Consider the following 15868-nt stretch of genomic DNA (forward strand, 5'->3'; position numbering starts at 1 on the left):
TGAAAAAGGCCATACCATCCTTAAATTGTTTTGGACTTAATTTGGTGTTGTCATGCAATTAGGTTTTGCAAAATTGGCTTCTGGATTGACAGCTTCTATTGTTACAGCATATGGCAATCAGAGAGCAGCCTGTGGCAGATGTGATGTTTATTCACTATTAGCTAGTTTTAGATTTAATGATGTCATTCTAATCAAAGCAAATGTTAGATGCATTTGACATCTAAGGAGATTTGCAGCCCCCCCATCATGTTTAAGCTGCTTCTGTCAAGTGGGAACGCTGCAGCTCTGAATGAGTCTTACCAAGTCGTATTTAAAGAACTAATGATACAATTTACTGTATTCCAAAAATCCGTGTTTCTAACATGTATTGTGTTCCTTCAGTAGACTACAAAGACCACCTATTACAATAAGTGAGCTCATTAAGCATGCAACTCCTTAGTCTTGCAAGCTGTTGCGATAAGCAGCTGTTGCAAGAGGGTGAAAGGTTGAATTATCAACTTGGACAGCACAGCTCTTAATTCAGCTGGCCCAGAAGAGAAAGTATTTGAGCAATAGCTACATTACTGTGGAGTATGCCTTCAACTACAGCACACGAGCAAAACATCAGTGGTATTTCAGTGACATGCTTCCCCACCCAGTAAGCAAGACACTCCCAGAATTTAATTGTCAAAAATTTATTATGAAAGCTTCAATAGCAGCAAATACTTCAATAAAAATTATTGCATTATTAAACCAGTTCTGCAGAGTGACCCAAGAGGCCTGTTGAAGTCTGTCCACTTTGGAGTCTCTGTATCTGCCTTAGTAATCAGTCCCTAGCAGTCCATCAAATATTGAAGCTTTCTTCTGTGTTTTGTAGACAGCACCAACAGTTCCTAGTTACAGTACTCTGTCCAGTCCTTCTGGAAAGTTTTGGCCCACTTCCCCCAACTTTCTCTCTGCTTTCTAGAAACAGCTCCACTTGACCAAGAAAGTTGCAATACTTCTTTCAGTTCCATGGTACATCAGCCTCTCCATGGTTGCAGCCTACTGAGGCTCACTGGTGAGGCGAGCTGTTCTCCTCCTTCTCCTCTGTAAGAGCCCACTGCATGCCAGTCTGAGTGACTTTAATCCAGTCTCTTGACCAGGCTAATCCATGGAATCAGCAGCTTGTTGCACACTTCGGTGAACCCACACCACGTAGAGAATGCAACAAAGGTTTCAGCCTCCCCAATGCACTGGGTCACCATCACTCAGGCAGTGTGATAGTTGGCACCCAGTCATTATTGACATTTCGGCTCTCTTCACAAAACGAGTTCAGCTTTTCTAGAGCTGGGTCCTTCCAGCCATTTTCATTCGGGTTCTGTCAGAAAGAAGAAAGTTGCACACCATGAGTGCTGCCCACCAGCTGAGGTCATGACAGTATTTACAGAAGCATTAGCTTCCGAAGCAAGGCATTTTCAGACAAGCTTCTGTCCCGACACAGGCAAAGCAGGAAGCAAAGATGTTACCCTTGTGGACAACACAGGAAATCCACAGTTACAAGAAGCGTAGGCTACTACCACCACTCAGCTGACTTGCTGCACGGTGTGTGCCAAGCCCCCTTTTTCTGCCCAGAAGGGGATCTGACTACCAGTGGGAGATGGGGCCACCCCCAAAAGGCTCTAACCACGCCGTGCAGAGGCCGGTAGCGCAAGCACAGCCCAGGAGGACAGCGCACCGAGCACCGCTCGCCTCCCGCTGGACACCCACCGTGATGAGGATGCAGTGGAGGTCCCGCGGCTCCCCAGACTCCTCGCTGGGCCCCACGATGGCAGCCAGCTTGGCCACGTCGTTCACCCGCACAATGTCAATGTCGTTCTCGCAGCAGAAGGCCTGGATCAGGGTGAAGTGGATCTGCAGAGCAATGTCCCCCTCGTCCTCCTCGTCCGTGGCCAGCACGCAGAAAGTGACGTTGTCGGGATCGCTGCAAGAGAGGAGCGGCGCGTTGAGCCCCGCGGCCGGCCCCGAAGCCCCCGCGCCCCGCCGGGCGGCCGGCCCCGGCCCGCCATACTTACACGTTCATCAGCTTGGCCGACTCGTAGACGCCGGCGGTGAGGCAACCGCGGCGCTGCGCCGACACCAGCAGTTCGTGGAGGGCCTTGCCGGCGCCCTGCATCCTGCGCACCGGGGGAGAGCAGAGAGTCAGCGCGGGGCCGCAACCGTCCCCGCCGCCCCGCTTCCCTCGCCCCTCGCCCACAGCCCCCCAGACGTACCAGTCGTGGCCCGCAGGCACAGGCTCCTGTCCGTGGATCTCCTCCAGAGTCATAGCAGCGGGTCCCCACAGCGCGGCGGCCAGCCACAGCTCCCAGCGCTTCCTCACCGCACGCTCCCCGAGCAGCCTAAAGCAGCCGCTAGCCGGCCCCCCGATTTATAGCCACGCGGCGGCGGCGCGGCGGCAGCTGGCGGCACCTCCTGGGTTCCCATTGGTCGGCAGGGGAGAAAAGGGGGGGGGCTTTATTATGGTAATCAGCGCGCGCCGGCGAGGAAGCGAGGGGGGCGGCGGGGGAGGAGGAGCGGGCGGCTCGTGCCGGGAGGCCACGTGGGGAGGGAGCGGAGTGGGGGCGGGGCGCAGGCACACGCCACTCCGCTCCGCTCCGCCCCGCCCCTCCCCGCCGCCGGCAGCGGTGCCGGCGGCGGGTCTGCAGTGCCTGCGCGCTGCCGGTGCGCTGCCTGCCCGGCGAGCGCCAGCCGGGCTGTGGTCAGCTGCCGGCGCTCTCCGTCCCGGTGGGTTTAGCCACTGGAAAGTACCGGGGCGATTTCTGGCCGAGACTTGGAAATTAAAATCTAAATCGTGCAGGAAAACAAAACAAAACAAAACAAGAAAACAAAAAAAAAGAAAAGAAAAAAAGGTTTTATCGATATGATTTCAGCAAATGCAGATGCCAGGTCCCGCTCTCGAGAAGGGACGGCCCTTGCAGCCACCGGGGCTGGGGAGCAGCTCTGCTCTGCGGAGAAGGCCCTGGGGCCATGGCAGGCAGCGAGCTGGGCAGGGCCAGCAGTGGCCCCGGCTGCAACGAAGGCTCGCCGTGTCCTGGGCTGTACGAACAGGAGCGTGGCCAGTCGGTCCAGGGAGGTGATAATCCCCCTCTGCTCAGTGCTCGTGAGACAACCGCTGTGTAGTTTGGCCAGGTTTGGCAGTCCCAGCAGAGGAAACCCATCAATAAAGTGGAGCAAGTTCAGACGAGGGCACCGAGGTGTCCAGGGCTGCAGCACTGTCCTGCCCTGCAGGGACAAGGGCTGGCTCAGCCTGGGGAAGGCACGGCTCAGGGGGCACCAAACAGCAGCCCCCCAAAACCTATAGGAAAGCCATCAAGAAGATGGAGTCAAACTCTTCACAGCGATGGACGGTGGAGAGACAAGAGGCAATGGGTGTAAGTTGCACTGAGAGGCTCAGATGGGATGCAAGGAAAACCCTTTTCCCCTCAGGGACTGTCAAGCAGTGGAGCAGCTCGCCTGCCCAGGGAGGTTGTGCAGGCTCCATCCTTGCAGAGTTGCAAGCCCCAATGGGACAAAGCCCTGAGAGACCTGGTCTGAGCTCCCTGGTGACCCTGCTGCAAGCAGGAGACCTCCTGAGGCCCCTTCTGGACTGTATTGTCCTATGATTCCATCATTTTAATTTAATTTTATTTTTTTCCCAGCAAATAGGAATTTTTTTTTTCAGTTGAGCATTATTAAAAGTAGATCTAATTTGGATAGTAACATGAGCTCAAGTGTATCATTTAAAATTAATTCAGTATGAAGTGTGTATGATTGCTGAATTCAGATCTGAACCTGTTTGTCAGCAAACCGAGCGATGGTAAAACAAATTTTCCCACTGTGCATGAGTACGGTCTAAATATTAAAGGACAAATTACTTTCCGAGTCCTTTCAGTCTCTGATATCTCAGCTTAGGCTGCCAGCTAGTACTTGTCCACCGAATAACTGCTTCAGACCAGCACCAAATCATTTCAGAGAGGTTGTGGAGAGCCATCTTGAGGTAGACCTATGTCTATCGCAAACCTGCACCGGACCGAGTGCAGCGGGTTGCACAGAGGGAGCTCTGCAACCTGTCACCCTTGCTGCTCCCTCTCCTCCGGTCACATCCTCCCCTTTCAAATGTGTTTCAACCCAGACCCCGGGAATGTCCTTTCCAGTACGTCGCTGGGAGCCCTAGATGAAGCACGGCTTATCTTTGACCCTGTGTATGGTATGCTCTGTCTGCTCAGTAGTTTCAATCTCCTTGAGCACCGTAGTTTCAGAAGCGCTCCTCAAACTGAGCCACTTCAATGGCTTGCTGTATTTCTGCTTCCAGTTGTTTCTCGTTAGTGTCCCGGGCATCTGTACAGGTGACAGCATTGGACCCTGCAGTAACCTCTTAGCAAGCTTCCATTTTAAACTGATGACAACAGCAGGGTCTGCCAGATACATCCAACTTCTTCGAGAACATTTCTCGGGTGATATCTACAGGGCTCTCAGGACTGGGGAGACAACTCTTTGTTGTAACCACCACTTCTCAAGCCTAACAATCTTTTTCACCCTACTAACGTGCAAAGGCATTCTTGACTTGTGAACCCACGCCAGTGACCTGGCACACTGAATTTGCCTGAGCAAGGCATAAATTCTTAGTTTGTTTGCTTTAAAAAATATGTGAGAAGTTTCCAGAAAATTATCTCCCGGTCCATATTCATGAAATGGCAATTGTCTCCACTTGTTGGAATGAGCGTAGTGTACATAGCATGTACCATTCATTCTCAAAAGGTAAAAATCCTTCATACGTCTGCCTCTTTTTTTTCCTCTAAATATGTAAATGGGGAGGAATGCAGAAGAATAGCTCAAGTGGTAAATGGCAGCTTTAGGTTTCTCATGAAATTGGGTTAGACACGCTAAGTGGTACAACTCTTAGAAGTATTGAAGGGCCTATTTCTGATGTATTACAGTTTCAGTGCATGATGAAATAGGTGGAAAATCCAGGACTGCCTCAGAGTTTTGAAAGATGCTGATATTAACTATGACTTTGATGAGTTTCCCATTACAGTGGAAATGAAAGTTACTTAAAATGGATTGAAATTAGTAGGCCAGAGTAACTCATAGTGGATAACAGTGCATATGTAGTAGTATAACATATATAAGTACCTAAATAATAAACTAATGTATGGAACCATATTAACACATTAATCCTGCCACATGCTAGCTTCCAGTTTGGGCTTAATGACGCAGCACCCTGGAGTTAGGGCTTCTTGTCATCACACTTTTCATTTTGCCCCATTATTCCTGGGTCTCATAGCACAGATGGTGCTGAAAGCCACGAAGCATTACCAGACACTTGATCCAGCTTATTTCAAACCACAGTACCAACAACAGGCCTCCGATACAGAAGAGGAGGTGCAGGAAGGAGAGCTGTGCCTGCCCCAGGTCCTGTCCCCGTTTTGTACATATTAGCTCTGGAGACGTGATACCTTTTATGTCTAATAAGCAAACTGAACTTCAGTGGATGTCAGTTTCCACTGAGTGCTTTCTTGGTCTTTTCCTCCCATGTTTTTAATACATCCATGAAAGAAAAGAAAAAAATTAAAAAGTGAGACATCCTTTTTCTTTTCAAGCATTCCTGGCTACAAACACCAGAGGAAGGGGTGCTGCATGTTGCCTCTGAAAGCGGAAGTTACACCCTCCATTGCCACAGGACACTTGAGCGCACTTAGGTGTAATTAAGCGTCCTCAATATGTATATATGCCAAATACCAAACACCAAAATTCACTTCTGTAAATGCAGCTCAGTATAATCTATGCATTTGATGGAAATCTGGTAGGCACCAGACCACCGGTGGATCAGCTGTTGAGTGCTTGAAGCCATCTTGTAGATCAAGGGGTGGGGGGGAATATCACATGGCAACAGTACTCAGATATGAATAAGTGGATTTTGCCGTTATATTTGAAAGCAGTACCCGTGCTTTCCACAGCACAAAAAGGCTCACCTGCAAACCCTTTTTTTTTTTTTTTTTTTTTTTTTTTTTTTTTTTTTTGCGGCGGGGGGCACCCTTAGCAGACGAGCAAACGAGCCTCAGCCAAGCGTGATGCTGCGTTCACGGTAAAGCTGTGACCTCTGGTGGACATCTAAAATATTGCTGCTACAAAAAAAAGAACAGCCCTCTGGCAAACAGTACCTACATTCGGTTCCTGTTTTCATACCCTTAACGTTTTTAGTGAAAAAAAAAAAGTAGACGTTGGTGTTTCCTACATGAAGAAAACCCCTAAAACAGCCCCCAATCTTATAATTTATGTCAGATGCAGAGTAACAGGGAAATAATAGTATATTCAATCACAACAAAGGCAAGTAACCTAGCAGAACATAACAGATAAAACTGCAGATAAATTACACCCCTGTATAGCTGGTAATAAACACGATTTTGTCATTTTGTGAGGAAAATAATAGTATATCACCAGCTGAAGAGCAGCACAGACATCACCTTCTGGCCTAAATGAGAGAGGAGACTCAAGCCTTCCGCATCAGAAAAGGCATGCAAGCAGTGGTAACAGCCAGGCCAGCCATGGGGCTCTTACATTGCCTCAACCCGTCTGGTGCTTTCCTAGCTTGTGCTGCATACCCGAACTTCCCATCAAAAAGACGCTTTTTACCAAGACATACCAGTCCTTTCAGTTTAGATGGAGTACTCCCAACCTCAAGTCTTTCCAAATCCATCAGATCTTCTCTTCTTCCTATTCCAGCCCCCCATCCAGTCCTTCTCCTTTGCAGCCCTATTGTCCTCACCCAGCACACTTTGTTCTCCAGATATGGCATCTCACAAAATAAAAACCAAACCAAAAGCCTTTCTACAAAACCTAGAAGTTGTATGAAGTGGGGCTCTATTCCCAGCTTCCTCTATAAATCCTCTGGCTAAGATCAAGCTAGTTTTGTGTTTCCATCAGACCAACAGGTCATCTACCTAATCTTTGTATTATTTCTTTCCACTGAACCTGACACAGGTGCTGCTGATACTCATGCCCGGTGAACCAGACAGCTCCCTCTGTTCATACACTTTGTTCTGTGGCATTTTCGCCACAGAAATGCCAACTGCCAAGACCAAACATCCATGATCTATTGGCAGCAGGGACATTTAACTTACTGAGAAAGCAGTGAAGTAAGACTTTGTAGCACCTTCTTTTTCTAAAAACCATAAACCTGCATATTACAACTCTCAGCTGAAAACGATGCTGCAGGAATAGAAGCAGTAGACTTCTGAATTAAGTGTTTTACTGTTTTGTTAAAAAAATCAAGTATTCCCACAAGTATAACTGAAATGCTACAGGATGGACAACACTTAATTGGCTGCATAGACCTGATTATTACAGAATGCTGTGCAGATGAGCACAGCTCCCTCATTTCTGCCATCTTTTCAGGTTTTGTGCTAAAAAGGGCAAAAGCACCTCTTGCGTTGATTTTGGTAGTTTGAGGTTTTGTACAATGGCACACCGTAGCTACATCAAGTAGCCAAAAAAGTTTGTAAGTGTTGCTGAATTCACACCACTAGTGCATTTTTCTTCCTGCAGGTGCTATTCTCAAAATAAAGCAAGAAACCAGAAATGTTGATCTAATAATAGAGAAGCATTTTTCTAATGATACATTAATGTTTCTCTCCTGTTCTAAGAAAGGCTTGCTTTAGAATCATAGAATAGTTTGGGCTGGAGGGGACCTTTAATCTAGGGATCTAGTCCAACCCCTTGTGCAATGAGCAGGGACATCTTCAACTAGATCAGGTTGCTCAGAGCCCCATCCAACCTGACCTTGAATGTTTCCAGGGATGGGGCATCTACCACCTGTTTGGGCAACCTGTTCCAGTGTTTCACAACCCTCATCGTAAAAAATGTCTTCCGTATATCTAGTCTGAATCTACCCTCTTTTAGTTTAAAACCATTACCCCTTGTCCTATCACAACAGGTCCTACTAAAAAGTTTGTCCCCGTCTTTCTTATAAGCCCCCTTTAAGTAATGAAATGCCACAATAAGGTCTTCCCAGAGCCTTCTCTTCTCTGTGCTGAACAACCCCAGCTCCATCAGCCTTTCCTCATAGGAGAGGTGCTCCATCCCTCTGATCATTTTTCTGGGCCTCCTCTGGACCTGCTCCACTGGGTCCAGGTCCTTCTTGTGCTGAAGACTCCAGATCTAGATGCAGTACTGCAGGTGGGGTCTCACCAGAGCAGAGGGGCAGAATCACCTCCCTCGACCTGCTGGTGGCACTTCTTTTGGTGCAGCCCAGGATACAGTTGGTTTCTGGGCTGCGAGTGCACATTGCTGGGTCATGTCCAGTTTTTCATCCACCAGTACCCCCAAATCCTTCTCCCCAGGGCTGCTCTCAATCCCTTCATCCCCCAGTCTGTATTGATACTGGGGGTTGCCCCAAGTGCAGGACCTTGCACTTGGCCTTGTCAAACCTCATGAGCCCACTTCTCAAGCTTGTCCAGGTCCCTCAAACCTTTAGAGGTTTACAGAGATGAGTATTTTTAGTTAACTCTTTCCTTTTATATAGATGGGAGGTTGAAAGTGGTAATTTTGAAAACCTGTACTTGGAGCAGGTAATAGCCCTCAGAGAGGAAGAGCCAAGTACAGTGGAGGCCAAGGGAAGGGGAGAAATACTACACCCAGCAACTTGTATTGTAGCAACCCTGCACATACTGCTTTGCTTTGCTTCAATAGGCAGTAGCCCCTATCTGATAACGTAAATGGATATCACTCTCTAGGATTCCTTGTAATCTGGCATCAGCTAAAAGCATCAGCCAGACAAAGCAACTGAGTGTTTGGGATCAGGACACAACTGATCATCCTTGAAACTTGTTTGAAAAGGCTGCTTTATGCACTTCTCACCTCAAAACACAGTGCTATTTTCCTCAGCAGGTTTGCTTTCATTCATACACTTAAACGGAGGTATTCAGCAAGTTCAAGCACTTTTTCCTCTTCACAAATCATTTATTTACACAGCTGCTTAGATTCCTGTACTGCATTTATCTAGCCATGTGATGCCTCAATTAAAGATAGTGACATATAGTGTCTTAAACATAGCATTTCATATTTTAAACAAGACATACATCCCCTGCCCATCTCTGTCCAGCAAGAGTAACTAATAATGTTACAGACAGGAATAGTTTTTCTTTTCATGCTTATCTTCAACATTACAGTACTACACCAAGTTATGTTCCTGAGACACCCACCCTAGTGTGCATCACCAACCCCCCCCCCCCCCCAAAACCCCCAAAAATCAATAAACCTGCCTTGCCCATTCTGTATTTAGACTGTGGTGAGCTGCAAGTGTGCAAAGAACATTATCTGGGATGGCCAGCGCCTGCCTTTCCCCAGTCCCATGCCAAAATCTGCATAATTCACATCGTAGTGGGATCTGAGAAGGGCAGTCCGAAGCAGCTTATGGGGGGTAGCTGATAACATGTTGGAGAACCTTCTGCAACACCCCAGCTCAGGAGTCTGTCAGAAGCACTGGGAGGCCTGATGATTTTTTTCTTTTGTTTTTGTTTTTTAAATAAGAAATGCTGAAAGCCAGGTTTTCCTGGCAATGCTTTCTTTCAGACCAGAATTTTATCAGGGCAATTTTTTCAGGATCCTCTCCTGGGGTTTCTGTGTGTCTGTAGGTCCAGCAACTGAGACCTTATTGTGCATTCACAGCGGCTCAGACTGGCTGCTGTACGACTGGAAATCCTAGACACATTCACAGCCCATATGCACCATGGCTGCATAACACCCAGCTCAGTAAATCCTATGTTTTCAGGCCACATTGGAGAGATTGTGCATGCATGTTCAATTGAAGTCTGTGTGCCAGGAAGGCTTCAGCGTCAGATTTACTATCCTTGAGCACACACCTTTATCCAGGAATGCCTGGAAACCTTACTTAGGAGTATGACTTCAGACAGGCACTTAAGGTTAGAAAATTACATAAGTGACACTAAAAATTATATTTGTTAATAATTCAAGCCAGAAGAACAGCATCAAATCCAAGCATCAAAAATCCCAGGTTCTGATTCTCCATCCACTCAGCATTGCAGCCCTCCGACTGCTGCCAGTAATAGTCTCAAGTGAGGCTCAGTTAGAAATAAAACTGGGAATTTCTTGTGGTATAGCTGTTTTTCATCCCCACTTACCTTAGTTCCTTTACATATTTTTTCTGCCACATCTGTTAATACACTGCACAGGGGCCCCTCTCCTCCAGCAGAATAAAACTACTGAAAAACAATCTTGTTTTGCTAGCTCTCCAGTCCAACCAGATGATATTAAAGACTGCTTTGAATGACCATGTTGGCTTTCCCAGTGTTGATGGCTCCATACGATGCCAATGGGAATTTTTGAACAGCTGAACATAACTTGATCAGCATAATGTTGAAGAACCTGATTTTTATTTGGTTGTGTACTGAACTTTCTTAGAGATGCCAATGAAAGCTAAAAATCAAATGCTTAAGATCACTGAACAGCTGTCTGTGTGTTGTAATGAAAGAAGTCTTTCCTTAGCCCAGATGCCACCAGAATTACTCATTACACTAGGTTATTCTGCAGCATGAAGAAATGTAATTCATAAAGAAGGCAGATGTGTTGCCCTATGTCAAGTGCCTCTCATATCTCAGCATAAGACTGTTTAATGGAACTTACATTGCAGAGATGTGCCTAGCTGAGTGAAATAATCTGATCCTTCATTAGTTCTTTGGTGTCTTCTGTCATAGGTGTAACAGAATAGACAACCTGAGAGTGAAAACTCAGACGGTCAGCCTAGACCTTGGATGGGAAACTCTGAATTTTTCCATGTGCATTTTCCTGCCTTTAAAAAATATCTATGAGACTGGCTTATATCTAAACAGGTTAGACATGAGATCTGATGGGGATGGAGTTATTTTATCTTGACCCTTTTCTTTAAAACAAACTGAAAGGTAAGAATAGCAAAAATCTTTAGTGACCTCAGTTATTTGCTGACGCACCTCTGCACGTGCCAATTTTTCCCTGATCACAGGCAACATCAAATCAGAACATTTGTATCATCCCATCTTTGTCATAGTAAAAAAAGAATTAGCTTGAAGCTAGAAAATGGACACATTTACTCTTTCCTTTTCACCCACCCAAGACAAACAGAGACATTTTCTTCAGATATAAAGAAGTACATTAATTAAGCTACTACATAATGGTACCTAGAAGTTCAGATTTCCTCTTTGAAGCCTCGTTAATCAAATGCTCCAAACATCATAGTGAGACGTGAGCCATGAATGACCCCCATAAAGTGAAATCCAGTTGCACTCTTTGATGCATAAGGTTAGAAAAAGCAAGTGATGACAGTTGATAAATGTGCAGAAATATAACCTAATATTTAGAAGCAGTTTAGCGCCGTATAGAAGGCCAGTTGGGAGCTATTGATTATGAAATCACTGCAGTAGGACTATTATTCCTGGCTAACACATTTTACTAGTGAAGAGTTTTAGTCAGTTCATCTTCAAATCCACTGAGATAATTTTAACTCATTTCATTAAAATATGTGTATGCCAACTGGCTAAGTTGTCATTCTTTCTCTGTTGCTTTTTACTTTTTAGCCTTCTCATGTTTCTATCTGTAATTCCTTGTCATTTTCCTGCATAGCCCTATACCTCAGTCACTGAGCATGGGATTTTGGACCAAACACATAAATCACAGGTTTCCCTCTACACATTAGGTGTTCATCTGGTGGGGGGGCAGGGGTGGGAACAACAACAGGGACACATATGGGTGTACATAAGAAGGGGGGTGGCAGGTAGCCTTCACTTGAAGCATGTGTTGTGATCAGTTACTATCTGGGGCATGGGTATGACATTGTTTTCAGAAAATGTGGATACCTAAAACATCTCTGATTCTGACGAGTTTGTGTATGACCCTGGACACGACAGAGGGGCAGCACAGTAGCACAGGTAGATGCTCTTATTGATGATTAAAAATTCAGTATCCACACCAACAGCATAAGGTCCATCAGCTATGATTTATGTCTGGCCCCTGACACCTGCTCTAAGGATCACATATGTTGTTTGCAATAAACAAGCCTTAAGTGAAAGATGCAGTGGTCCTCCATATGGGGACCAGAATGTAGTTTTTCCCCAGGCCCAGCTACCTCCCCTAAGCAGTAGGCAGCAGAGCCTCTGAGCAGGACTCTCTCAAGACCAGCATACATTGGGGTTTGGTGGGGAGTGGAGCTGCCTACTTGTACTAGCTAAACAGAGAGGGTGTCAAGTACTGCCCATGCCAGTGCAGCATGTAGTTTGAACCAAAGACATGCCCAGGGAGATCTTCTGGCAGCCCTGGCAAAATGGAAACTGGGACCTATGAGACCATTGAGCAAAGCCTTTTCTGCCCAGCTGAATAAACAGGGGCAGCAGCAACAGCTCCACCACCAGCTCCAGTTTTGCCTAGGCAGAACAGCTACATTTGGTGCTGGGTCCAGTTTTAAAGATGCAGGCTGTGTACCCTGGGCTCTCAGGGCTTTGTTATAGGAGGCAGATCTGGCTGAGCTGTGAAGAAGCAACATTGAGGGCCTGAAATTGCTCTAGACGTTCACGTAGGCAAGAATTCAGTTTGGGGAATGTCTGTAGTAAAAGCTGAGGCACGCACACACAGAGGCTGGAAGATTAAGAACTTTGCCCTTCAGCTTGCACCCACCCAGTCCCTATCCTTATGAGTCTTTCTGTTGTGTACCCAAAGCCGTGAACAACACCTTTAACTGGGAAGGCAGCAGTTCTTCAATGTCCCAGACGAGTTTATTGAACAGTGACTCCTCTTCTCATGACTCTGCATTTGATAATTCTTTTTAGATCAGAGTATCTTATTTCCCAGTATGCAGCTCTGCCTCCGTAATTTGTCTAACGTCGATAAGAGAGGCCATTAGCAAGCTCCTTTGGCTTGTGCCTCCAAAATTCCCGAGAAAATGATAAGGATGCTAAAGTGGAGTTTCATGAATTATCTTGCACAGTAACTTCATCCTCTGCATTTAGGGGTGAGGAATGAGTAAAATTACCAGCAGACACACACTGAGCTAGTCTCTTGTTTAGTATTCTTCAGTAATCTGCTGAATAGATGAGTGCTAAAAAGAAGAAGCAAAGATCTACCTGCTACTACAAGAAACGCCAGAAACCAAACAATACATGTTATCGTTTAGGGTGCTGTTCTCATACTAGTCACTTAAAGCAAAATAGTTTAGATATTTGTTGTCATATGCAAGAGGTTAAAATTGTGGTACTAATATTCAGTCCTGCCTGTACTATGCAAAGGACTGGTGTAAAACGGACCTCTAGTGGTTAAACTGGGCATTTCTTCAAATCCTTACTGCACCACGAAGTACGTATCCAACACTATTGGCGACATCCTCCATTCAGGATCCTGGCTGAGTATTTCAAAAATCTAAGAATGACATAAGATCTTTAGAAATATAATTCCCCTTGGCTCCAGTTTGTGTGGATACAACAGGAGGAAAATGTGAATATCACTTATCAGTTATTCAACTTAACTCTGTTTCTGTTCAGTGTTTAGGATACACACATTTGGAGATGTGGCCTGCTCAAGGCTGATTAAGGAAGTCTGGAGATGTTGGTACCACCATTTGTATAACAATAACATGACTGAATTTGCAAGAGAGATCTTCTTCCATGGCACAGTGCTGTGCAACGAACAGTCATCATTCAGAATACGACAGCAACTGTAAAACATCTCCCCTGAGAAAGACAAATACTGAGGGAGGGCAGTACATGTAGTTTGGCATGTGCTAGCAAGGATTAGAGAGTGCTGGCCAAGTAATCTTGTGTTGTGGTTCGAAATGGGGACTTGGCTGTAGAATTTGGTCATCTCTGTTCTTCAGAAGAGGAAGACTTGTTTGGTAATCTGGGCATCAGGGCATCTAACCCTGTCCAAGACTATATGTAACCCTGGGCAAAATGGGAAATCTCTCTGTGCCTGGCCTAGTTCCCCATGTGCAAAACAGGATTAGCAGACTGGCTGAATCTCTGCATGTTTTCTGTCATTTTAAATCTCTCCAGTTCTTGGATTCATGCTAGTGAAGGGAAGCTTTGGGTTTTTTTTTTTTTTAATTAAAGCTTTCTGATTCTCACAGCTTTAGAGAAAAGCTGGAAGTGAATGAACCATAGAGACTAACAATAAAATTGAAAAAAAAAAATCTGCTAATTTAATAAAAAATTATCTTTAAACCAAACTTCATTTCTTTTTTGGTGGGCCTGACTCATGATTTATTTATAGTTTTTATCACTTGTGGTTGAAAGAGCTTGCAATGATGCTGCCTTTCTAAAACTTTTTCTTGGCCTTGTCTAGTTAATTTGTCATACCTTTGGATAGAGACAATCTCTTACAATATAACCACAGTTTCCCTTGTACTGTGATGCCCTGCTGTTAACTGATGCCTTCGGGTGTGACCATAATGTGAATGATAATAATGTAGAACTTTAAACCAAGTGAGTCAATGTAAAGGATATTTTTTTTTCCCAGTAACAAGTTTATAATGTAAAGGTGGCTACCAAGTTCATGGTAAATCTCAGCCTTCATTTGCTAAGCTCAGTTGCTCAACTTCTACGTAAAAAGAAGCAGTTACTTCATGAAATGAAGTTTTCCTCTGAAAAAATCTTTTAAAAATCTAAAAAAAACTAAATATGCCCTCACACTGTGTCTACTTATTCTCACTATAATCCCATATTAAAAGTTACTCACTTTTCAAGTAGAGCTGAGAGTTTGGTTTTGCTTTTGGTTTTCTTGCACTGGGCCTTTAAAAATTAAGGCAAGTTATATCTTCTTTCTTTTTCAGGTTTTATCAATAATAAGAAGAAATCAGGCTTCTTGGTTGCTCTTCTGCAACCCTGTTGTTGACAGAAAGACACCAAAACCTCAAGGCAACCTGTATAACCCCACAAGTTAAATTCAATTAGGATCATTGAATACCAGCAGGAGCAGTGACTGTTCCTCAGATCTTTTTTGCAGAATCACACAGTGTAGCTGAGGTTGGAAGGCACCTCTGGAGGTCATCTGGCCCAAGCCCCCTGCTTGAGCAGGTTGCTCAGGACCATGTCTAAGTAGTGTTTGAATATCCCCCAAGGATGGAGACTCCAGCAGCTCTCTGGGTAACCTCTGCCAATGCCCCATCACCCTCACAGTAAAGAAGTGTTTCCTGATGTTCAGGAGGAACCTCCCGTGTTCCAGTCTGTGCCCATTGCCTCTGATCCTGTCACTGGGCACCACTGGGAAGAGCCTGGCTCCGTCCTCTTTGCACCCTGCCTTTTTATACACATGGATAAGATCCGCCCCTCCAAGACTTCTCTTTTCCAGGCTGAACAGTCCCAGCTCTCTCAGCCTTTCCTCATAAGTTTTAGCAAAATGTATGTGCTGTCTGGTAAAAATAGCTCAACATGTCAAGCTTTTTGCAGCGGTGGGAAATGCTGAACACCAGAACCCCAGAGCTATGTGCTGCTTAACTGCATGCCATCGGCTTCAACTTTAAACAATTACATTATCAGCTTCTCTATTTTGTATGATTCACAAGTGAGCAAAGTTTCACTGACTAGCAGTATAAAAATACAGGAAAAAAATAGGTTTGGTAAAACAGGGCACATACCTTTCATTGTCAACACTGGCAACTGTCAGCACCGCGAAGTATTGTCCCCGGCTGGGCGGGACCTCCCTCACACACTGAAAACCGCTGCTCTCACTCTCGACAGCCAGCCCCTCAGCAAAGCTGAGGATGACCCTCACCAAAGACAGGCTTTTGGTGTGTCATCAATAAAGATACCGCGCCCAGGGTTTTCTCCCTCCTCACGCCCTCATGCTAGGATCTGCCTCTTTCCATGTCACAGTCGTGACTTCAACAGCGCTGGTC

The 15868-nt window shown here is 45.6% G+C and overlaps 1 protein-coding gene across 1 annotated transcript; it reads right to left on the reverse strand.

Annotated features, from left to right (window-relative positions):
• Nucleotides 1–658: 658 nt before the first annotated feature.
• GADD45G (growth arrest and DNA damage inducible gamma) lies at nucleotides 659–2371 on the reverse strand. Its single transcript, XM_052778876.1, has 4 exons — nucleotides 2232–2371; nucleotides 2034–2135; nucleotides 1729–1942; nucleotides 659–1339 (listed from the first exon to the last, which is right to left on the reverse strand). Exons 1-4 carry the CDS (start codon nucleotides 2282–2284, stop codon nucleotides 1226–1228), a joined length of 483 nt encoding a protein of 160 aa, XP_052634836.1. The 5' UTR covers nucleotides 2285–2371; the 3' UTR covers nucleotides 659–1225.
• Between the last annotated feature and the right edge of the window lie 13497 nt (nucleotides 2372–15868).

This window comes from Harpia harpyja, chromosome Z (genome assembly GCF_026419915.1).
Source record: "Harpia harpyja isolate bHarHar1 chromosome Z, bHarHar1 primary haplotype, whole genome shotgun sequence".
Classification (NCBI taxonomy): domain Eukaryota; kingdom Metazoa; phylum Chordata; class Aves; order Accipitriformes; family Accipitridae; genus Harpia; species Harpia harpyja.